This window comes from Rhinolophus sinicus, chromosome 13 (genome assembly GCF_057876585.1).
Source record: "Rhinolophus sinicus isolate RSI-liver-muscle chromosome 13, RSI-T2T, whole genome shotgun sequence".
In the NCBI taxonomy this organism is placed as follows: domain Eukaryota; kingdom Metazoa; phylum Chordata; class Mammalia; order Chiroptera; family Rhinolophidae; genus Rhinolophus; species Rhinolophus sinicus.
In genome coordinates this window covers 50,761,253-50,784,833 of record NC_142513.1, presented here as the reverse complement: position 1 = coordinate 50,784,833, position 23,581 = coordinate 50,761,253, and the positions used below count along the sequence as shown (strand labels likewise).

Below are 23,581 nucleotides of genomic sequence, written 5' to 3'. Positions count from 1 at the left end.
AATCTATTAAAGATCCTTTCAATATGTAATCACAATGATTATGGCTAACATAGTTTACCTTTTTGGTACTACGTCTTTGAAATAGCATGTGATTTTTCCACCACCACCACCTCTCGCTTTGCACAGGCCACATTTCAAGTCTTGTAGTAACTGGCGGTGCCACCACAGGTGGTGAAGTTGCCATCTTGCCCGTGAACTTCATAAAGCATTTGGACTCGATTCTCTTGGCAATTCCCAGCAGGGCTCGTCTGACTGGACTCTGTTCCGTTTGTGTCTTGACCAGGGCCAGCTTCTGAACATCTCAGTAGCCTATGGGGATCTGGAGACCGTCCGCTGTCTTCTCACTGAGAGGCGGGTAGAGCTGCCGACGGAGCCCACCGATGATAACCCCGCCGTGGTAGCAGCACATTTTGGGCATACGGACATTGTGCATGAATTACTCGAGTCTTTGCCAGGTAATTGCCAGGATGTGAGTTCTTCCCCGCCACTCAGGGGACCGTCTTCTTAGGAATCAGACCAGCATTTGAGGAGCTGCACCCCCAAATATTTATTTCTTCACACTTTTACCAATCAACACCTCCAATGGTAGTACCACATCACTCAGAAGCTAAATTCTCTCACACCATGTTTGATAAAGAATATGGATCCATGTTCCTTTTTTAAAAAATATAAATAGATTTTGTCTTTTAAAGCAGTTTTGGGTTTTCAGAAAAATTAACAGGAAAGTACACAGAGTTCCCTCGTCACAGTTTCCCTTTCATTTACATTTTGTATGAGTGTGGTATATTTGTCACAATTGACGAAACAACATTGATACATTATTACTAACTAAAGCCCATAGGTTACTTTAGGGTTGTATAGTCTGTGGGTTTTGGCAAATGTGTGATGACATATACCCACCAGTACTGTATCATATGTATTATAGAACCATGTCACTGCCTTAAAAGTCCTCCGTGTTCCATCTGTTCATCCCTCCCTCCCGCTAACCCCTGGCAACCACTGACCTTTTTACTGTCTCCACAGTTCTGCCTTTTCCAGAATGTCAGATAGTTGGAATCATACAGTATGCAGCCTTTTTAGACTGGCTTCTTTCACCTACCAATATGCGTTGAAGGTTCTTCCATGTGTTTTCATGGCTTAAGAGCTCATTTCTTTTTATCACTCATGACTATTACGTTGTCTGGATGGACCATGTGATGTTGGTTTTTTGGTAACAAGTAATTTTTTCTCTTGGTAGAGGCAAGCGGTCCTGGTCTCCTTTAATTTCCCATAGTGGCCTTGGATGAATGCTGTACAAGTGCAGGCATCGCTACAGCTACAGGCTGAGGCATTACCTTAGCAGTGGTCTTTGAGAATTAGGGATTTGGTTGGGTGCAGGCAGGACTCCATGGGTGTGGAACTGTGCAGACACACAGGGCCCTACCCTTAGAAGGCGTCATACTTGGTTTAACACTGCAATCACCATCTTGAAAGTTCTCATAATTTTAAACCTGGGGCCCCACAAATTATGCAGCAGTCCTGTTAATGGGTATCCAACTGTGTGCTTTGAAGTAGCTTTGCACTGAGCTGGTTCTGAGTTGGTGTCTTCCCCATGTCTGGAGAGAGGATGAGGTTATGGACAGAAATCATGGCAGTGTAAGACCCATGCATGCAGATTGGGTCAGTGAGACATAGGAGGGCGCCCTTGAGGAGCCAATGGCTGACTCCCTCTCTTCAGGGATCCCCGGTAGTAGCTCTGTTCTAGTCCCAAAGAGTCTACACCAGCTGCCTCCCTCACCTAATTGCACAGCTTACATTTCTTGAGCATTTGTCAAGTACTGGACACTCTGCACAACTTCAGAGGTACAGAAACTTTTTAAAAAGGTGGTCCCAGCCCTTTAGGAGCTCCTGGTCAAGGAGGGGAAATCGAGGCAGGAAGGAGTAACCCTGTGCTGAGGATGAAGTATTTACACAGTGGTCTGCGAGCACGCATCAGGGAATGTGCTTTTCTGGGTGCAAGATGGGATCTTCAGCGAAAGCTGACATGTCAGGCGGGCTTTGCAGGGTGAGTAGGAGTTTATTTGGGGGTAGTCCTCTTTTGCTCAGCAGGGAACTTGGCTGGACCTGGGCATAGTTTTCAGCTGTTCCCAGGGACATCTGACCTTTAAGTCAGCTCAGGACAGAGTTACTGAGGACTGAAGGAATTCAGAGAGTTGTGCTGTGCCCTGAGGGAAGTGCAGAGGTGGGCAAAACAGTATGTGCTCTCTGGGAAGTTCCAAACTGGAGGGGAAGTCAGCCATTGTCAGGAGTAAGGTAAGACCAAACGACACACAAGAGGCAGCTAGAGAACAAGGGAGGGTTTGAGGAGAGGGGGGATGAGAGGTTTACAGGGGGTGGGTACCTCACTGTGTAATTATGAAGTACACCACTGTATAATTCTTGGTCTCTGTAGCTGAGCAGGGATGGACAGAAGGATGGACGCGGGGCTCTCTCTGAGTGTCGTTGGATTCAGGTCTCAGAGAATGCATGTAGGGTTCCAGATGGTTAAGAGAACACTCTTTGGTTTTATATAAAGCAGGGCTTAAGTCTTGACTTAGCCATTTACCCACCGCGGGACCTTCAGCAAGTTGCCAAATCTCTCTAAGCTTTGTTTCTTCATATTAAAATCATGGCTGTGAAGGATAGCACCTGCCTCCTACAATGGACACACTTCCATCCTCAATAGAAGTTAGCAGCACGACGCCTGGATTTCTTTCCTAGATATCCCTGTAGTAAATGCCTTAGGGGTCGCTTGTTTTCTGATCTTGTATCTCTTCCTTTTTATTGTTCATTTTGGTTATCAGTGGAGGGCAAAGAAAGGACACTGATTTAGCACCTGCACTCACTCGGCCAGGTGCCTTGTGTGCTGGATTTTACTTCCTGCCATCCCCACCTCACCCCTATTCTTGATCAGTTTCCTATTGTGGAGGGAAGGGCCACTCTCCGCGCTTGGGAGCACATGATCCCGAAGGACTGTCCACCTCTGGAAACGAGACAATGTCATGATGCGATTGGGAAGTGTCAGTGCAGAGGATGAGATCATTTTTCCACGGCCACTAGATCCAAAAGACATTGCATGACTTTGAACTTACAGATACTGTAACACTTCAGCCCACGCTGACTGTTCATTCAATGCACAAAGTGTTATTTCATCCTGCAATTAAGTAGGCAGGTTCTTTCAAAGTTTTAGTTTGTAGCGTGAGATCTATGTCTTTCATCAAAGCTTTTTTATGTACTTACGGAAATAATACAATGAATATAACAGATAATTTGACAACCCAAAAAAAGTGTTAGTACTCTAAGAACATAATGACATAAAATGACTTATGTCAGACACTTGACATATGTTGTGTCATGTAACCCTCACATTCAACTTGGGGAATGCATGTTATTATTCCCATTTGACTGATGGGTAAACTGACTATGAGAGATGTTAAGAAATGTGTCCAAGATTACACAGCTACAATATTTTAACCCGAAACTGCCTGTCACCCTGTTTGTGATGCTGCTCTGGGATGAGGTTGGGGCTCGGTGTGTGGAAGGGGTGAAAGGAGCATTCAGAATCCCATAAACCAGCGGTAATACTGCAACACTGGAGTAGTTTCTTCCAGTCTTATCTCCACACATGCATTAGTTAATTCCATTACGATCACACTATATGCCGTTTTGAGGGTTGCTTTTCCTCACTGGCATTGCTTGATGAAAGAATGTCGTATGCAATTCAAAGGGACTATTCCAGAAAACACGATCAACTCGACAGAGGCCGCTTTCAGCTGGAAACACGATAGCTGCATTTTATCAGGGGTCAAAGGGGAGACCAGAGCGGGACCCACGGCCCTCGGTGGCACTGTTCTTTTGTCCCGGTGTCTCCTGCCAGGTCACTGCTGCCCCCAGCGGCTCCTGAACTGGATGCTGGCCCTGGCCTGCCAGCGAGGGCACCTGGGGGTGGTGAAGCTACTCGTCCTGACACACGGGGCTGACCCTGAGAGCTACGCGGTCAGAAAGAATGAGTTCCCTGTCATCGTGCGCTTGCCTCTCTATGCTGCTATCAAGTCAGGTAGGTCCCCCATCCACCCAGTCCTGGGGCAGTTTTGAGAGGCACGTTCACCCTCACCTCTGGGTCTCCCGTTTTTTGGGTTCTTTTTTTAAAACGCCTGCACCTTCCCTTGTTCCCCTCTTCTCACGCCTGCAAGGGGATTTCAGGGACAGGGACCAAATGTGGCACAAGGGGCCATTGTCGGAGGTGGTCCAAAGGGCAGCATCCCACACAGATTCTCTCACAAACAGGAACTTGACATAGCAAGGGAAGTAACAGAGACGTTCAAGCAGCAGGAGTGCCCTTTGTGTTTCCGTTTCACATATGAGCGTCTGCCATTTTGTTCAGCTGGGACCCACACTACATCGGACCGGCCCTCAGCTTTCTCTGTTCTGTCCTCTAGGGAATGAAGACATCGCCATCTTCCTGCTTCGGCATGGAGCCTTCTTCTGCTCCTACATCTTACTGGACAGCCCTGACCCCAGCAAACACCTCCTCAGAAAGTACTTCATCGAAACCAGTGCCTTGGCCAGCAGTTGTTCAGGAAAAGTGGTGAGTAGTCACTGCCTGGGGATGAATGGATATGGAAAAGGGGGGATGTACACACAGTGGAATAGTTTTCAGCCCTGACAAAGGACATCTCCCTGCCGTTTGAAACAACATGGATGGACTCTGGGGGCACCATGTGAGAGAAATAAGTCAGACAAAGACAAATACTGTATGATCTCACTTCTATGTGGAATCTCAACATAGAAACAGGGAGTAGAGTGGCGGCTGCCCAGGGCTGGGATTGGGGTAAATGGGGAGATGCTGGTCAGAAGTTACAAACTTCAGTTAAAAGGTGAATGAATACCAGAGATCTAATGTATAGCATTGTTGCCATAGTTAATAACACTGTATTATATACTGGAAAGTTTCTAAGAGAGTAGATGAATCTTAAATGTTCTCATCACCCAAAAGAAATGGCAATTAAGTGACGTGATGCAGGTGTAGGTAGCTGGTCCTCTTGCAACTCACAAGTGCATCGAACCAACACCTCCGACACCTTAAATTTACACAGTGTTACGTGTCATTTATATCTCAATGGACATTTAAAAAAACAACATATCCATGATTAATTTTAGTTTTCCGCTATCCAATACCATGGAAATGGTATTGCCTTATTTACATTACCTTCAACTCAGCTTTTTAAATTGAGCATTCCATTATGGACTCCCGCTAGATTAGTCAATGTGGTTACGACTCGTTCTTTGAAATATGTGCCTTAAATCTGTAGAGTGAGTAGTTGACTCAGCCCTTCTCCTATTGGTTGGACATTTGCATTATTTCTGGGTTTTGCTTCCGTGTCATAGAGCCTGGTTTTCTAGGATATTTGCTTATGTGGGTCAAAGTGCCAAAATTGGACTGCGTTGGCGTCACTTCCCCCAAAAGCTGTGGCGATTCACCTGAGCGCCAGCAGCGTGTGGGAATTTTTGTGCCCTCACCTTGGCCAGCACTAGATATCTAGGAGCCTTTAAATTTTTATCCGTCTGATGGGTGAAAATGGTATCTCTTTGTTTTAATGTCCACATTTTTATTATTAACAATATTGAGCATCTTTTCTGATTTCCACGAGCCTTTTGCATTTTCCCCTTAACATGCGTTGCCTGTTGCTGTTTGTTATCTTCCTAAAGTGTTGCTTGTCTTTTCCTTCTCACTTGTATATTAGAGATTATAAGCCTTTGTTTGTCATACATGTTACCAACATTTTCCCCAACCCATTATTTTTCTTTTGTCTGCTATCTTTTGCAGTAACAAAGCTATAAGAATGTACCATCAATCAACGTCTATCTTTTCCTTTATGGCATCTGCCTTATATAAGAAGGTCATTTCCACCTCAATTTTATGTAAATATTCTCCTAGAGTGTCGTGTAATATTTTTATTTTATTTTTGATATTTTAAGCTATAATTTGGGGGGTATTTATTTGTGTACGTGGTATGAAGGAGAGAGTCTAGCTTTCATCTCTTCTAGATGGATGGGCAGTTTATTCCAGCACAAGTTTTAACATAAAGCTTCGTTTTCCCTCTGAATTGAAATGTCACCATTGTCGTTTTCCCCAATATAGACCTGTATATACCGTGGGATTCTCTGTTCTGGTCCCCTGGCCTATTAAATCTGTTTCTGGGCAAATGCCATACTCTTTGGATTACTGGCATTTCGTTTAAGCCTTACAACCTGTTAATGCAAAGTTTTCTACTTGTTATTTGTGTTTTTCAAAAATATCTTGACTGTTATTAGATGTTGGCTCTTCCATTTTGGACATTCCCCATGGCGACTCTATAGGTACTCACTCGTGTTCTTTAATGATATTGTATCATTTTCTCCATAAAGGTCCTGGACCTGTTTTGTTTATTTGTGTCTTATTTATTGTTTTTGCCATTATTTGAATGGAGTATACATAATTCTTTTCCATTTTCATTTCTATCCTGATGTTACTGGTCTGGAGAAAAGCTCTTTTGTTTATTTATGTTTTATCCAGTCCCCTTACCAACTTCTCTTATTAATTCTAATAGTTTTTAGAAAAAAGTTCCTTGAGACTTTTAGTTGTAGGACCCAGTTATCTGCAAATTCAAAACAGATTTGTCTCTTCTTTTCTAATATTTATATAACTTTTTTTATTTCATGTCTTATTTTGTATCACTAGAAATTTCAAAAATTGAATAATCATGATGCTAGCAGATGTATCGCTTTTATTCCTGATTTTAAAGGTCTTGGCTTCAGCAACTTACAGGCATTTGCTGTAGATTTTTGGTAAATAGACCTATGAATACTTCCTTTCATTATATCAAAAATTGCTTTCTCCTGTTGCTGTTTCTATCCTTAAATTGGGTGTGTCTGCTCTTCACACGGCCACACGGCCCTCTTTTTTTTTTTTTTTTTTTTTTTTGGATCAACCTTGTACAAGTTTTCCCAGACCTTTATTTTCAGTTGTTTATTTATTTATTTTTTGTCTCTGTCTTAGGTGTATTTCTTGTCAACAGGATTCAGTTTTTACTCCCATCTAAGAGTGTGTGTTTAACAAACCCACTCCACTCACATTTGTGTGGGCTCTGTCATATGGGTTTTTTCTTTCTTTTTGTGTTGTATTTATTTGCTAGTTCCTCTTTCCCATTCCCTTGTTTTTGCTGGGGTTTTTGTTGTTGTTGTTGTTTCTAAAGAATATGGATATTCTATTTTCTGTGACTTTTTACCTCTCTGAGCCTTGGTTGTTTTTCTCAGTGATAAAGCAGGGCTATGTATCCACCATAGAGAGCAGCTGTGTGCTTAGCACAGAGCCTGGCACATAGTAAGTACTCAAGAAATATTAGTTAAATATTAGCCTCACATTGCAAAAGAAACGGTGATCACCAAACCCTTATATTTACATGGTCCTTGGTGTTTTCTCAGTGCTTTCATGTCCCATTGTATCCTCACAACCTCAGTAAGAACTGCAGGGAATGTAATCTGTTTTACAGATGAAAATATTGAGTTTAGAGACAGTCTGTTACTTGTCCTAGAGCAGGAAATACTAAACAGTGATGCTCAGACCAGAACCTGAGTCTCCTGAACTCAGGGCTTTTCCCATTTCATGATTCCTGAACAGCACTCCCCTTCTCTGCCACGTGGATCAGTGGTTCTCACATTTTTCTGTAACTTGGAATCCCTGGGAGCTTTTCAAAATCCCAATGCTCAGACCACACCCTACACTAAATCATTACCTGTGTGGCAGACCCCCACATCACTAGTTTTAAAAGTTCCCAGGTGATTCCACTGTGGACCCAAGGTTGTGAACCAGTGGTTTTGATTTTCTTGGCTTAAGGTTAAAGCAGAAGTAGTCGATATCTATGCCTGTGACCTTTTCTACGCGATTACTGGTGCTCTGTTTGCCCGATAGGTGTAGAGTATGGAAGTGATTACCACATTCTGTGAGTGAGAAGACAAAGAAAGCACAGTGTTGCTTTTCTTCCCCTTGGCCCTTTCTCTTCTGAGAAAATGAAATTACAGCGCAGCCTGATTCATAAGGACTCCTTGGGCTTCCCCAAAACAGGCCTTTTTTTTTTTTTTTTTTTTTTAACATTCAAGTGAATTTCAAAGGCAGGTGTCTTGCTAGGGGCGTGTCTGACTGTCCTCAGTCTCCAACCTGTGACAGCACATTCCTTCTGTGCTGCTGGCAGAAGAGAGAGGCTTAGTCCAGAGGGTCCAGTGATGACTCAGGAACCAGAGGTAAGCCCTCCTACCTTTCCAGGTGTCCACTAGAATTAAACTGGCATTTCTGGCTTAGAATAGTAGACGAGGCAGCTTCCCATGGTGTGGGGACAGAGTCCCAGAGAGCAGTTGCCAGGCTCTCAGCCTCACGTAGAAAGGTGCTGGCTCGGGTAGTAGATGGTCATCAGCTATGACTGGTTGGCCATCAGCTGTAACCAGTTAGCCAATTGGCCACTGATATAGCTGCTGTTGCTGGGTGGGTTGGTTGCTTGGTTGGTTGCTTGGTTGCTTGGTTGGTTGGTTGCTTGGTTGGTTGGTTGCTTGGTTGCTTGGTTGGTTGGTTGGTTGGCTGGCTGGTTGGCTGGTTGGTTGGCTGGTTGGTTGGCTGGTTGGTTGGCTGGCTGGTTGGCTGGTAGGTAGGCAGGCAGGCAGGCAGAGTATCAGACGCAGGCTGCTGATCGTGTGGATCCTACTTTGTGTGTCTTGCCCGGCCACCAGAGAGACTGGGGTACAGGAAGACCCATTGTTGGGGTACTGCTGGATGTTTGCTTCCTGTGTCTCCAACCCAGCCGCCAGCGAGAATATAGTGGTATGACTCCCCTAAATATGGCTCCGTGGGTGTTCCATTTTGGCCTCACCATGTCCTGCGTTCTTATGTGGGAAGCGGGAGCGGAGACCCCACGTGACATCCCGCGTGACACATGGCCTAAAAACTCCCTCGACGTTGCTGGCACTCATGGCAGTGACCTTGCAGAAGTCGACATTTTGTTTTTCTGTGTAGTTGTGATCTGCCTCCCCCACCAGTGAGCCGGCACATTTTTTTTTAATGTAATTGCTGCCTCCATGGAAGCCACGGCTGGTGGAGGTTCCGAGCCCTCCCACACGCCTCTGTGCCAGGCACCACCTGATTCTCAGGCTGCTGGACCCTAAGGGACTGTGGTGAAGCCCACGTGGATTTGCCATGGGCAGCGGCCGGCGGCTTCAGTTTTGTTGGGGTTCGCTAAGGAAGGTCCCAGAACCCACACCATGTGACCTGGCCACACTTTTAAAAGAGCCAAATCGAAGCCATGTGGGACCTGGCCAAAGCCATTCCCTGGCTCTGGATCATCGGTGCCCATCTGGGAAGTTGCCAAACTCTTGCCTGAATGTTTAACGAGACAGCCTGTGTTTATGGTGAACGTCCTGTCCATGTTTGCTTTGTTGCCATGAGAAATAACAAGACTGTGAGGTTGGCACACCCAGAAAAGAGGAGGAAAACTCAGCCATGCCAGGAAAGGCCTCGCAGGTCCTGGAGTAACCGAGTTCGTCCCCATTCAGCAAGTAGAGGGCCAGGCCGGAGGGCATGCTGGGGCTGCTTTGAGTGCTACAAGCAGACAAGAGCGGACATTCATTTTGAAACAACCCAATGGGAATATTATTACTTTCCTTTGGAAAATCTCTGATGATTTTAAATCTGGCAGCTAACCTAGCAGGGAACATTTGAGTATTGGTGGTGGTGGTGTCACTTTTGGGGTCAGCTCTGCCTTATGTACCTTAAAAATTCAGGTACTTGTGTCTGTGCCCCCGCAGAAACATCCCGGCCATGCAGTTTCAGAGCTGAAGCAGCCCTTTCCCTCTGCATGATGGGGGGTGGGGGGGTCTGAGGTTTGTATTTGAGGGGTGGAGGCAGCAAACATGGCCTCTCGCCATGCGGGGGCCCATGGGAGTGGCTGGTGGAGTTGGCTAAGTGAGGGCTGTGAGCTTGCGAGGCCTGAGCAGGTAGCCTTTCCTGGGGGGCGCTGGGCCTAGGTCAGGCTTAACGTTTGGTGCAAAGGGTTTCATTCAAGAGTTATGTGTGTTGCAGAGTATTTCCACACACACTGCCACCTCCTTGGTCCCTAACCCTCCCCACAGCTGGTGGCGCTCTCGTGTAGCAGTGGTGGGGACAGGTGTCCCCAGAATTCAGTCCCTGGGGCAGCAGAGCCTGGCAGGTTAAGAGGCAGCACTGAGGCCCGCTCTGCCTGTGGCCCAGCCTTTTCACCACCGACTTGTGTCAGGGGAAGAGAGAGCCCTTCCCCTACCCTTTAGAAGGCATGAAACCAAACTCAGAACCGTCCTGGGCCTCTTTCCAGCAACTCCACTTTTCTTATACCTTGGTGAGGAATTCAGCCCATGGTTTCACACACGTCTGTTTTCCCTAGTTTCTAAGTACCGATTCTCTCCCCGCCCTCGTGCCCTGTTCACATGCTTTTTCTGTGGAATAGAATCACCAGTGCGACTCTCCCCTCATGGTTAGTGCTTCCTAAAACTTGGAAGTGGATTGCAACGGTCACGTGGTAGAATAAGTGAGCGAGTACACTGTACAGCCATTCAAGTTTGTGGTGACTGCCCTACTAGATCTTAAAACATACCACCAGGCAGCAGTTATACAAACCACTGGTTTCCAGTTAAAAATGGAGAAAACGATTAACAAAAGAGAGATGTGGAAATAGGCAACTCTTATTTCAACTTACGCCACAAACTAAAAAACACAATAAGAAAAAAAGCAGCAAGAGAAGAACAAGAAGTATTATTTATCAAATGTCATTGGAACTATGGGATATCGGCATAGAGAATTATATTCGTGATGATGGAAATAAATTCTAGACAGTTACAAATTGAGCACTGAAAAATCATTAGAAAAAAAAGAAAAAAGAAAAATCATTAGAATATATTTTTTAAAGCACAGTTATTCCAATGATAAATGGGAGGTGATTGCTTTTCAAAATTTTAAAGGTATATAAACCTATATAATCAGAAATAAGATAGATTTATTTATATATTAAAACAAAATTATTTATAGTAAAATATAATTTAAAAGAAATATAATAAAGTCAGCAGAAAATATTTGGAAAAAAAAGAGCTAACAAAAACTTAAATCCAAAATAGATCGCTGATACAACTATACCAGGGTGCCAAAAAAAATGTATACACATGACTTGTATTCATCTTTTGTTATTGGTATATATTAAATATTACAATTGTAATACAGTTTTTTTCGTTTCTTAAAATGTGTACACATTTTTTTGGCACCCTCTGTATATCAGTCGATAATTGAATTGAATGTTTGTAGATCACCTACTAGATGAGTGAGACTCAGCCAGAAGCACAAGCCTTGCCATCACATTACTGACAAATTTCATTGGGTAAGAAGTTAAAAAAAAAAAATGAACAGTTAATTTTCATATAAGAAAACACAGACGGTAAATCATGGCATGGAAATGTATACAACCCCATTGGCAATTACAGAAATTCAAATGAAAACAACTTGAAAGTGCTGTCACTTACCTATTAAACTAGCAAAACAAATATAAATGTAAGACCCTTGGCAGGGTCTGAGAGAAACGGGCAAACCAGTGCCTTGCTTCTGACACTATAAAGTGGTTCCATCTGTGTGGAAAGTAACTGGCATCATGTGACAAAAGCTATAAAATTCTTTTCTCCCAGTGAACTGTTCCGAATTTGGTATTTCCTTTCTGAAAGATACCTCTAGGACGTGATTCAAAAGAACAAAAAGCAATGGCCACAAACATGGTCAAAACACTGCTATTTACAATAAACAGGAAGTAGGGGGAAGAAACCAAAATGTCCAGCATCAGGGGAGCCCATACTGTCCGTGATATATGCGCAGGGTGGACCCCACGCGGCCGGGGGAAGCATGCCTGCCTCGGCGGCGCTCCGCACACCGTTGCCCTCTGACCTCAGGACAGCGTCCAATCTCAGCCCAATACAGCATCCTCAGGAAGGCCTTCCCTAACCCACAGGCCTGCTCAGATACCCCCTGTGTCTCTCAGCGCTTCCTGTCCCGTTTATTCATAGCACTTAACAAACTTTGGGGTCGTCTGTACATTCTTGTTTAATGTCAATTTTCCCATTTGACTGGAAGCGTCTCAAAAGCAGGGAACTTGGCCAATTTTGTTCACTTTCTGTTTGCCCCTCAGTGTAGAGCCCGGAACAAGATGGATGGATGGTTGCATGCATGGATGGATGGATGGATAGATGGATGGTTGCATGGGTGGATGGATGAACAGGTGGATGGATGGTTGAAATTTTATACATGAGTAACCTCCCTTCCACTTACACATAGGACGTCATAGCTAACAAAGTACTTTGCCAAACATTCTACTTTAATCCCCTGTACAATCCTGTGAGGTAGAAATTTTTGTCTTTATTTAAAAGTTGAGGACACTGAGCATTCTCTGAATAGTATGTTAAGTAGCTTAGTTAACTGCAGAGACGGTATTTTTATTTCTTGCTTCTCTCTCTCCTCTCTCTCTCTCTCTCTCTCTCTCTCTCTCTCTCTCTCTCTCTCTCATAGCTATTACTGGCAAAATTCTTAAGTTGGAACCTAGTGAGGGAGATTTCTTGTAAGCTTCCTATTTTTAAGAGAAATGACTGAAATACTACAGGAAAAAAAGCACAGTGTTGTTTATTTTTTTTAAATCCTGTTTACCTTTCTAATAATTTTAGTGAAGGAAAAGTGATAAATTAAACACCTTTTGGCATTCAGACAATTAAAAGAGGGCCACTTTTCTTTAAGAGTCTGCTAACAGCTTTTCCTGAGTTTCCGTCATGCTTTTTTCTTGGTGTAGGTCCTACCTGAAGGCAGGACTTAAATCGTTGGGTTCAGTTATTGATTTCTATTAAACATTTGGTTACAGTTTTTCATCCATGTGTGTACATGTCATTGGTCTAGAATTTAAATGGCCCTTGCAAAGTAACTGGTTTTGGCTCATAAGATGAAATGCAGCCTCTGTTAGGGAATCATTTATGTAACAGAAGGACTATTTGTTCTTTGAAAGATTTGAGTGGCAAAAAAAATATATCAAATTAGGATCCTTTGGGAATGATTCCTTGGTTATTTTCCTTTTCTGCCTCATATACATTATTTTGTTTTTTTCTCTTATTGTGTCACGGAGAATTTTTTTGTTTTTGTAAGTAAATCTCAACATTTTTAGTTGGTTTGTCAGCTATGGCTGAGGATATAACTTAAACATTGTTTTTTTCATTGGTTTCTAGATTGTCATTTATCCTACCAGCTTATTAGGGTACATTTTCTTTTATTTTTAATTTAGTCAATTGAATGTCAGCTTTATTAATTTTTCAAAAACCCTTATAGGTTTGATTGATCAACTTCCTTGTTTTTACTTTTGGATTTTCTAGTTTTTGTTCCCCTACTTTCTTTGAGTCTTCCATGCTGAGTAGAGAGGCACTAGTTTGTTACGTTTTACTTTTTCTGTTTTGTAACTGTGATCAGAGTTGTGTGTTCTTTTCCATTACTTGTGATGCTTTTGTTGTTCTATATTCTGCTGTCTGAAATGATTTTTCTCTCCTACCCCAGCATTATTTGAAGGGGGCATTTTTCATATCCAAGTAATTGGCCACCTTTTAATTCTAATTTCATTATTAGTTTCTACCTTTACTTTGCCTTTGTCTGGGGATAAGATAGGTAGGAGGCTTGCCTTTTTCCCCTTCCCTTTTTGCCTCTTACTTTTTCATATTTAGTTTTCCTTCATACTCAGAATTTAATCGGTTTATGTACAAGTTCATAGTTACATGAAAACAGAATTCATTCTCTGGCCCCCTAACATTTGGTGATTTCCCATTGTTATCGTCGTAGGTAGCTTTATAATTTCTCTCTTCATTTTTTGGCATATTTGATCTATCATATTCTGCTAATATCTTTCCTGAATGTTCATTAGTTTTGTGTCCAGTGGCTTCAAGAAGCTGTGAAAAGGCAGGCAATGGCCCTCCTGAACCACAGCCTCCGTCACAGGCAAGGAGACCTTTCTTACCCAGAAGCACCCCCACATCACTGTCCCTAATGAGCCAAATGCCCTGAAATACATCCAGTCTTTCTTGAACTGGGGCCTCGTCACTCACTGCCCGTGCCTCGGAAAACAAAGGTCGCCAGTCATGGCACTGTGCCTTCTCAGAGAGCAGCACTTCCTTATATTTGGCCCGAAATGTAAAGGACTTGCCCTCGAGGACAAACGAGCACGTCTTGGTGTGTTTGCTCCAGACCACGCACTGCTGAATTGGTGGGGTCCCCGTGGCCAGCTGTCTTTGATTTTACAGTTCAGCGTGCATGGATTTAATTATACAATTGCTGGCTCCTGTCCCTCAGACCTTGTTTTGTTGTGATCCTGCCCGGACTGCACACAAATTAGTAACGAGGGCTTCAGGGCTTGCTTGGCTAAGTTTCCATGTCAAGTGTATTGCCATCTTAGGTGCATTCCTTCTCTTTTCTCTCTGCTACTTGGTAAACGCCTGGGCACCCTGTCATGTGTGTACAGCAAAAGGAAAGTAACTTGTGTAAATGAAAGTTTTTAAACTCACCCAAGCCCACATAAAATCTTAAACGTGTCTTTCAACCTCCATCCAGCCCAGACATCTCCTCACAAGCATGTCTCTGTTCTGAATGTGTCATCATGTTTGCAACTTCTGCTTTTTGCTGCCCTTCCTGAGGTTTAAGAGTAACCGATTCCCACCCTACAGAAACTCTGGTGGGGGCGAGACCTTGAAAGAGCTCAGTTTTCGGAACTGGCCATGTCTGCTTCCTCCTCTTCCTCATGTCTGGGGAATTCAGTGGTGCACACAGCCACTCATTTCTTATTGATGACTTTCTTCTGATAGGACAGTGCCCCCAAAAGAAGCACGCGTGGGCTCCCTGCTGGTGTCCTTCGTGACTTTGCGGTCAACGTCACATGCTCATGGTCCACAGAGACCAAGAAACCTGTGAGTTAGGGTGACCAGATGCACGTTCAATGCATACACGTGCATGTACACGCACAGACCTTCCCCTGGAACCATAAGCTCCCTGAGCATTGGTTCCACCTGCCACGTCCGCATCTTCAATCTGCCCAGTACATGACACGATGGCTGGTACATAGCGGTCGTCAAGTAAATGTTGCTGGATATACAAACACAAGTTAAGCAAGGTGGCTTCCCTATTGCATAATGGGGGGCAGTCACGTGGACCCTCGTTGCAGGTGGAGAAGGTGGTGGTTGCTGCAGGATTAGTAGCATTTGTATGGGAGGGAGAAGGTCTTTGAATTCCGGGGAGAGAACATGGAGCAAAGTGCAGAGGCAGGAGGGGTCTTTCCCTTCCGTAATGGTGGCAGGACAGACTGCCAAGACAGAGGCCAGCCCAACCCGCAGATTCTTGGGTCCTTGAGTGGCCTCATGACACCGACCATCAAAAGGAGACCAGCTCTCAGGAATAAACTTTTGCAAAAGTGCTCTTAGCTTCAGGCCCACCAACCTTGTATTTTCCCCAGTGTCCTCCCATCACCATAACAACCACATTGCTGTGGGGGGGGGACATCTGCAGCCCACAGCACCCCCCCGCAGCCCTTTGGCACACTAGCCAGTCAATTACTGAGAGCGAGGCCACACCCCTCGGCCCCCTGCCCCCAGCCTCCCTGTGAATTTCAGCGTTGGGTCCACTTTTGGAGCCCTGCAGTTCATTTATGAACAGGCAGTTTCTGTGCTTTAATTGGCACTTTCCCCCTTGGCCTTGAATCCTCTGTTCTGGGAATATGCCTGTTCCCTAATACCTGGAGCAAATTATTAGCCCCACAAACCATCTGCTAACAGAAATGTAGAGAGTGGGCAGAGGTCGTGGAGGGACAACGAGACTTGAAGTTTAAAAGTGGCTGGAGCACCCTGTGGAGGTGGGGGGCTGCCACAGCAGGGGTTCGCACGGTCAGTGGAAGGTAGGCTGGGGGTGGCAGAAGGCCAAAGAGTTGTGAGCAGACCTGAGTATTTTTAGAATGAATGGATGGATTGCAGGTCTCGATGGCTTGACTCTCTTCAGTGCACAAACATTTATTTAGCACCTGCTGCATGCTAGGCATCCTGCTGAGCTTTGGGGGCAGTCAGATGAGGCCGTGTACTGGAGGCCACGCAGTCCAGGTTCCTGAAAGGCCTCTGTCCTGCTGGGACAGAGGACATGGCCCTGGGCTGAGTTAGTGCGGCATGAAATCAGCGGGCAGGTTTGTATCGGCGTTGAGCCGGGCAGAGCCTGAGACATGCCCAAGGCACTCTATGGGCTCAGTTAAGAAGACACGTGGCTGGGATGTCCCCAAGCAGAGTCTCACTCCTTGTGCAGTCCTAGGCTGCAGCCCCAGCCTCAGAGGACATGGTGGAGATGCCATTGTCATTGTCAGGGAGATTGTCATTGTCAGGACAGCAGCTTCTAAGCTGATCCCCGAGGGATGTCTAGTTCATTTGTACCATAACTGGCTCATCGCACAGCAATAGTCTGATTCTTTTCTGCTGTTTTATTTATTTTTGATGGTCCTACAGAGTTTTATTTATAGGACTTTCAGTAAACACCTAAGATTTGTTGTTTAAAATCAAAACTAAAACCAGCTCCTTTTTTAATCTTGCATTTGGCTGCCATTTCAGTTCAGGTCCGATCTATTTCATATTGAATGACCAGAATGAATACACATGGTGAGTGGAGAGCGGGGCTGCAAGCTGGACGCCCTGGCTTTGTGTGTAGGCTGTCTGGTCCTCGGCCCAGCACCTGCCCGTGTCTCTGAGAACCCAGGAAGGGGAAGGCCAAGGAGAGTCTTCTTTAACTTGGCATCGCAAAGACCAGCATGGTGACATTCCTCTCAGCCCGCTCCTGGATTGGCTGTCATGCTTTTGTACCCAGGTCCCCCTGGGAGGCCACTGGGGACCACAAACCAGAAAAAATCCTGGGTCCAGAAGTGACCTAGACATCATCTGGCCCAAACCACCTCTTTCACAGATTAAAATCAACAACAACAAGGTGAAGGGTGATACAGCTATGAATTATGGAGAGATGAGGAAAAAGCCCACGTTGCTGGATTTGAATTAAAGGCATCAGAACACACTCATGTTAAATACCGAGTTGCGTTCAGTCAGTGGCCCAGGAAGTAATAAGCACACCTAACCCCCACATCTTGGCTTCTAAATACTGTTTTTTTGCTAAAAGGAATCAGGGTTGATTCCAGGGCTGGGGCTGGGAAAGTACCAGAGGTCTCCTGGAACGTCTTGTTTTGCTAGGAAGTAAGGACGTGCTCCAGACTGATCAGGGTGCGTCCGTCAGAGGAACACAAGCGCCCCCTGGTGGGACTCTCACTGGCCAAGTTGCATACAGTGTGAGCATCAAAACAGTGGTAATAATGAGTCATAATACCGCGAATCAGTGGGTTCATGGTGATACCTAAAAGGGGTGGGGTGAGGGAGCCCCTCTGTACAGAAGAATGCCAGGTAACAAGCGTAAAAGGGATGGTAGTGTTAGGAAAATCACCAGTTTGCAATCACCAACGTACTAACTGATTCAGGCCAGGGTCAACAATGATAGCAAGACCACTGGGTGAAATGACGTAGGGACACAAGGCATACACTAGTCTCAGAAGATCAACCCAATTGCAATGTACAATGTACTTTTACAAAGGAGGGATCTGACAGCCAAAGCACCGGACTTGGCATCCCCGTTAGCAGAATAACCTGGCATCGGGTTCCCCCCGCCCCACGCCCCAGTGGGGTTCAAAGGGAAGGACTCAGCGCTGTCTGAGATTTTTGCCAAAAAAAATGCTTAGCTTGAATCTAAACTTGAGGAAACAAAATTGAGTCAATTCAGAGTATGGGATATTCTACAAAGCAACTGGAATGACTTCCAAACTTGCAATGCCAAAGTTGATAAAGGCATAGAAACGCATGAGAGGTCACTTACGGATTAAAGAAAAGTAAAGTGGCATGACAACCAAGCATAATGTGTGGCTCTGGGAGGAATCCTGGATACATGCTGAAGTGTTTAGGGGAGGAAGTGCTGCGAAGTCTACAATTTACTTGCCAGTGAGTCAGCAAATAATGAAAAAGCCTGTGTGTGTGTATGAGTGAGGCGAGAAAGGAGAAAAAGTAAGTGTGGCAACACATTAGTAATGAAAGAATCTGGGTGAAGGGTATATGGGTGTTCTTTGTGTCCTTGTTCAATTCTTCTGCAGCTTTGACATTTTTCAAAATAAATAATTGTGAGGGAAAAACAGTAATGACAATAAAAAACAGGCCCACAAGTAACAGAGTGACTTGTCTTATAAAAAAAAAAAAAAAAAAAACTCAACCGAGACTAAAACTTCATTCTTTCGACACAAAATCCAGTACGCCATCATCCGTCCCTCTTCATGCAGGCGAATGGAGAGACAGACAGCGAGACAGAGTCCTTTATCCCTTGGTTCAAAGACCAGAACTTTGAGAGGGTGGAAGAGACAGACCCAGCCTTTCCAATTCTGGCGGCCTAACTAGGGAGATAAAGACAAGACACACATCGCCACCTAGCGGCCAGATAGGGAATGCGGATTTCCAGTTGCTTTGGAGAAACAGGCCAAAAAGCCGATTTCCAACCCCCAGAAACCTAATGGAGCCCCATATTCTTTGATAATCCAGAAGAAAGAGAAGAACCCTTACTCATGTACATTCACCTGGTCTCTTTTACCACCACACACCATCAAACCGCTGGCCTTTCTGACTCTTTCATGTGAAAATAGGCAAAGGCCTGCCAGATGAGAAAAGCACAGGCAATCTTTCAGAGCAAGGGAGGCAGCCACTGTCACTTGTGCTTTGGCAGAGACTCAACGACAGGCAGAGGAGTGGGCAAGCTTTGGAGTGGGAAAAAGGAAGGTTCGGGGGCTGGCTGGGGGCTGTTGATGGGAAAGCCTGAGGCGGGTAACCAGAGAGGGCGTCCTGCGCGATTGGTGACCGGAACCTGTTTCTCTTTCTCTGGTTGATATAACTCAGAAGTGGGGACAAAGACTAGGGAAGCTGTCCGTTACTCACCAAGCCCTGGCCACCTCGGGCCAATTGTTACAAAAGTTATTGTTAGCTTCCTGGATTGTTACTAGAGGTAGCAGATGGCTCAGCTGGCCTCCTGGGCTGCTTGACATAGATAAGGGGGTTGGTTTCCTGGGCAGGCGGCTGCAAGTTGGGGGTCAGAGTCCCATTTTTATATATGCTCTGGCCACTATCTGTTTGCATATTCTCTCTCTCTCTCTCTCTCTCTCTCTCTCTGAAAGCAGCCTGTTCACAAAGCACCCAGACAGCTGCAGGGGGCAGGAGCTCTAATCACAGGGAAGAGACCCTTGAAGGGAGGCCAGAAGAGGCAGATTTGGCCCTTCTTCTCAGTCTGGGGAGTCTTCTCCAAGCTTGCCAGGCCTCCTCTGGGCAGAGCAGAGGCCATTCTTGCTGCCACTCTGTGCTCTGCCCTGTAAGAGGCCACACTACACCCACGTGCGCCCTCTAGAGGCTGGAGAGTGTGTAGCTGGAGCCATGCAGAGATCACCTTCCTGGTGGGAATAGGTACTTACCTGCTAAGTGCCGCCCCGAGAAACCTCAGACACCAGCTGGCTCACACTTGAAGAACCACTGCTTTAGCTCCAGCCCACGCTGGTCCTGCACTCACCACCCACAATGCACTCCGTCTTTCTCCACCCCCAGGCTCTCCGTGTGAAATGGTCCCACCTCAGATTGCCCTGGGTGGACCTCGACTGGCTCATAGACATCTCCTGCCAGATCACGGAGCTGGACCTTTCCGCCAACTGCCTGTCCTCCCTCCCTTCTGTCATCCCCTGGGGGCTCATCAACCTCCGGAAGCTGAACCTGTCGGAGAACCACCTGGGGGAACTGCCAGGCGTGCAGTCGTCAGATGAAATCATCTGTTCCAGGTGGGCTGCCAGCCCCCCACCCCCCCGCAGGTCCCTGTGGTGTGAACGGGGCCCTCGACGCCCCCACCACCCAGGCCTGCACATGCTCCCTGATCGTAACCTGTGGTTTTGAAAACATTTTCAGCTAAAATGAGAGAAGGAAATTCTGCCTGCCTTAATGCAAGTTTTCTCTCAGGAACAAGGTCCCCACCTTCCATCCGGATGAATGCAGAGAGGTCTAGAGGGGTGGTTTGTCTGACTGTCGTTTACACTGCTCACTGGTGGCCTTGGGGACCTGTCTGCCCACAATGCCCTGCCTTGGTCCTGCACACAGGAATCAGAGGGAGGGGCTGGTAGAAATATAAGGCCCAGAGGTACCAGCTTTCATTCCACCTCCCAGGGAAAGTGGGAAAGGCCTCAGAGAAAGATTCAGGCCCGCAGGACTCTGGCAGCAGGGAGCAGGTGTGGGCAGGCAGCTCCTGTCCCCTTTTTTGGGAGGCCTTGGGAAGAGGCCCGAGGCTGCATGGGAAAGGGAAGGACATTACCTGTAGTGATGTATGATGATACATCCCTGTAGGGCCTCATTCCCTGAAGGACCTGAGCTGTTTTCAAAAGCTATGGCTCTAAGGGGAGAGAGAAGAATGTTAAAAGGAACTTAGGGACATCAGTAACAAGGGGGAAAGAAGCCTGCACAGAAAAATCTAAAGAACAGTATCATCAGAGAGGGGGTCTTAACCAGGGCCAGACTGAAGGGTGCAAAGGATGACGGCTCTCCTTTGTGGTCTTCCAGCAGCCGTTCGGGCAGCCACTCATGTTGCTATCATATCTATGAAAAAAGCTTTCATCCCATCCCTGTTGGGTAGTAACCAGGCCCACGAAAGTAACAGTTAATGCAAAGGGTAAAAGTCATATTGCTGCATTTCTCATGCACACTCTGTAGCCTTGTGCAAGGAGAAAAGGAAAAAATATATACTTCCATGTTTACAGAAATAGGTAACGATGGTGCTTTACCTCTTCTGACCCTTGACTTCCTTCTTCCCCAACCACAGGCTCCTGGAAATTGACATTTCCAGCAACAAGTTGTCCCATCTCCCGCCAGGGTTCTTGCACCTGTCAAAACTTCAAAAACTGACAGCTTCAAAAAATTACTTAGAAAAATTGTTTGAAGAAGAAAGCGGTATGTTCCACCATCCATAGCCTGACTTGATTTGTCATTTTCTTCTTGACAGGGATATTTTTTACCAATTTGTACTTTTCTCCCCCCCTAGCCACTAACTGGATTGGTTTGCGGAAGTTACAGGAACTCGATATTTCTGACAACAAATTGACAGAACTCCCTGCGATTTTTCTTCATTCTTTCAAGTCACTCAATTGTCTGAATGTCTCCAGAAATAATCTGAAGGTGTTTCCAGACGCCTGGGCCTGTCCTTTGGTTAGTATCACACGGGAGATCACAGAGCATTCTGGGAGCATTGGCTCACTTCCTCCCGTTGGTGGCCACACTTGTGTTACAGACCAGCAATGTCACTTAGCATCCAGCAGCTGAGGGTCTCTGGCAGGTAACTCACTTGAAAGCCAGCCGACCTGGCGTGGGGCTTGAGATTCGTGCCGTAACACCCACAGAACTTTCCACAGTTACAGCTTGCTTATGTGGCACAGGATGACTTCTGCCCAAAAGGGGGATGGGGGTGGTTCCTTTAGAGCAGCTATAAAATAAGAAGAAAGAAGAAGAAATAATCTGCTTCCATCACACTGCCAATTACATGGGGTTCTTGTTTCTTGGGAAGTTTGCTTGTTAAAGCAGATGGAACAGCATACAGAATATGTGTGTTTTATTGCTGTTGGTTTTAAACCAGGAATTCTCCATCACCACCGCTAACATTTGCAGTTTAAACATATGTGTGGGACCCTCTCTAGAGCACAGCCCTGAATTGTCCCAGTGTCTCCAAGGACAATAGGCCAGATGTTCTGGAATGAAGGGAAAGGGCTGTGAGTCACCTTGTGTCCCCCAGGAAGCCATTCCCATCCTTTCCTTAGAACATGGTCGGGAAAACGGGACACCCACAGTTTGTAGCCTTTTAACTGAATTGGATTTATTACAGAGCCATAGTGTAACAGTCTTATTTTTCAACCAAATTTGAAAACAGTCTTTCGCATACGCACCACCGCATTTAAGCAGCTAGTTAAGATCTCATTTCCTTTGTTGTCACACTCCTAGAAATGTTGTAAAGCATCCAGAAACGCTCTGGAATCTCTACCGGACAAAATGTCTGTCTTTTGGAAAAACCACCTGAAAGATGTGGATTTCTCAGAAAACGCGCTCAGAGAAGTTCCCCTGGGACTTTTCCAGCTTGACGTGAGTCTGATGACGCCTTTATTTTTCATTTGCAATTTGTGTGTGTGAGAAAAAAATAATAATAACTCCATATGGCAGTGACAGCTGTGTGCTTCTCCTGAGCTTCTTGAGACAAAAAAGAAAAAAGAAAAAAACAATGTGTGTGGTTATGAGCAAAGATTGGGAGGACATGTGCAAAATGAAAACAGCTATGCGAGGGGAGTGGGATTATGGATTTTTATCCTCAGGCCTTTCTTTAATGTTGACCATGGAAGGACAGCCCAGAAAGCCCTCGGTCTGAGCTTCTCCAGCTCTGTCCCTTCGCGGGTGACTCTGAGGTCTGCTGGGGTACGACGCCCAAAGCCAAGGGAACTCTGCAGTTCAGGGCCTTTTTGTCCCTGCCTCCATCCCCGGAGGTGGCAGCGCTGGAATTCCTGCAGGTTGGAAGCTCCTTTGGACATGAATTCAGAAAAGTGCCTTTTCCCAGAGCCCCGAGTGTCCCCGGCCCCTCCCTACCATCAGCACGGGGCTGCTTTTCCACTTTAGGTTGTTGCAGGACCCTCTTGCGCTGTCCCCTACCCCCCACACTTGAATGAGAACCCCTAAAGGCAGAGCATGGATCGTAAGCATCGCATGGCCTTGGCACCCAAGGATGGGCCTGGTAAGGGTTTGCTGAAGGCATGGAGGCAGCCAGGCAGCGTGCTCAGGCCTCGGCCCCCGTCCTGCCATGCCAGCCACCTGGGCCCCTACAGGCTCTCCTCCAAGACCCGTGCGGCTTCCCCCATGTTCAGGGATCCCTAAAAAGCAGCAAAGGCCCCTGCAGCATGCACGTTCTCAGGGATGGGGCTCATCACGTCACAGGCTCCTGGGCAAATGTGGCCAAAGAAAGGGCCTGGGGTGCGTCCACTGCTAGGGGAAGGCTGGTGGGTGAGGACACACGTCACCAGTACCTGCAGAGACACCCTGGGCATCAGTTCACATCCACCACCTGCCCTCTGTCCCTGGGGGAGAGCCTCTGGCCGGGCCCCTGTTCTGGGTCTGTTTCCTCTTACCTCATGCCAACAACTATTAATAGCTGACTTGGTTTTCTGGTTCCCAACGCAGCCAGAAGCAGCAAATCAGGAGGGAGGGAACCTTGTCTGGGACTCACCAGTCGGCCCTGTAGGAACCCGTGTCCCTCCTCCAGATGAGGGCCTGCTGGGGGGGGGGGCCTGCATGACCCCACACTGGCCTCTAGCAGACATTCCGTGGGCAGGCTGGCTGTAGGTGGCCA

At 46.1% G+C, this 23,581-nt stretch overlaps 1 protein-coding gene across 4 annotated transcripts in view; it reads left to right on the top strand.

Moving 5' to 3' along the window:
* The window catches only part of LRRK1 (leucine rich repeat kinase 1), a 108,258-nt gene that overhangs the window by 44,061 nt on the left and 40,616 nt on the right, over positions 1–23,581 (top strand). For all 4 annotated transcript variants that reach the window (XM_019726628.3, XM_074317188.2, XM_019726626.3 and 1 more), the window contains 7 exons: positions 284–455; positions 3,896–4,075; positions 4,458–4,606; positions 19,768–19,994; positions 21,023–21,150; positions 21,242–21,405; positions 22,192–22,329. In XM_019726628.3, the coding sequence (XP_019582187.2) occupies positions 284–455; positions 3,896–4,075; positions 4,458–4,606; positions 19,768–19,994; positions 21,023–21,150; positions 21,242–21,405; positions 22,192–22,329 (1,158 nt within the window). The remainder of the gene's footprint in view (positions 1–283; positions 456–3,895; positions 4,076–4,457; positions 4,607–19,767; positions 19,995–21,022; positions 21,151–21,241; positions 21,406–22,191; positions 22,330–23,581) is intronic.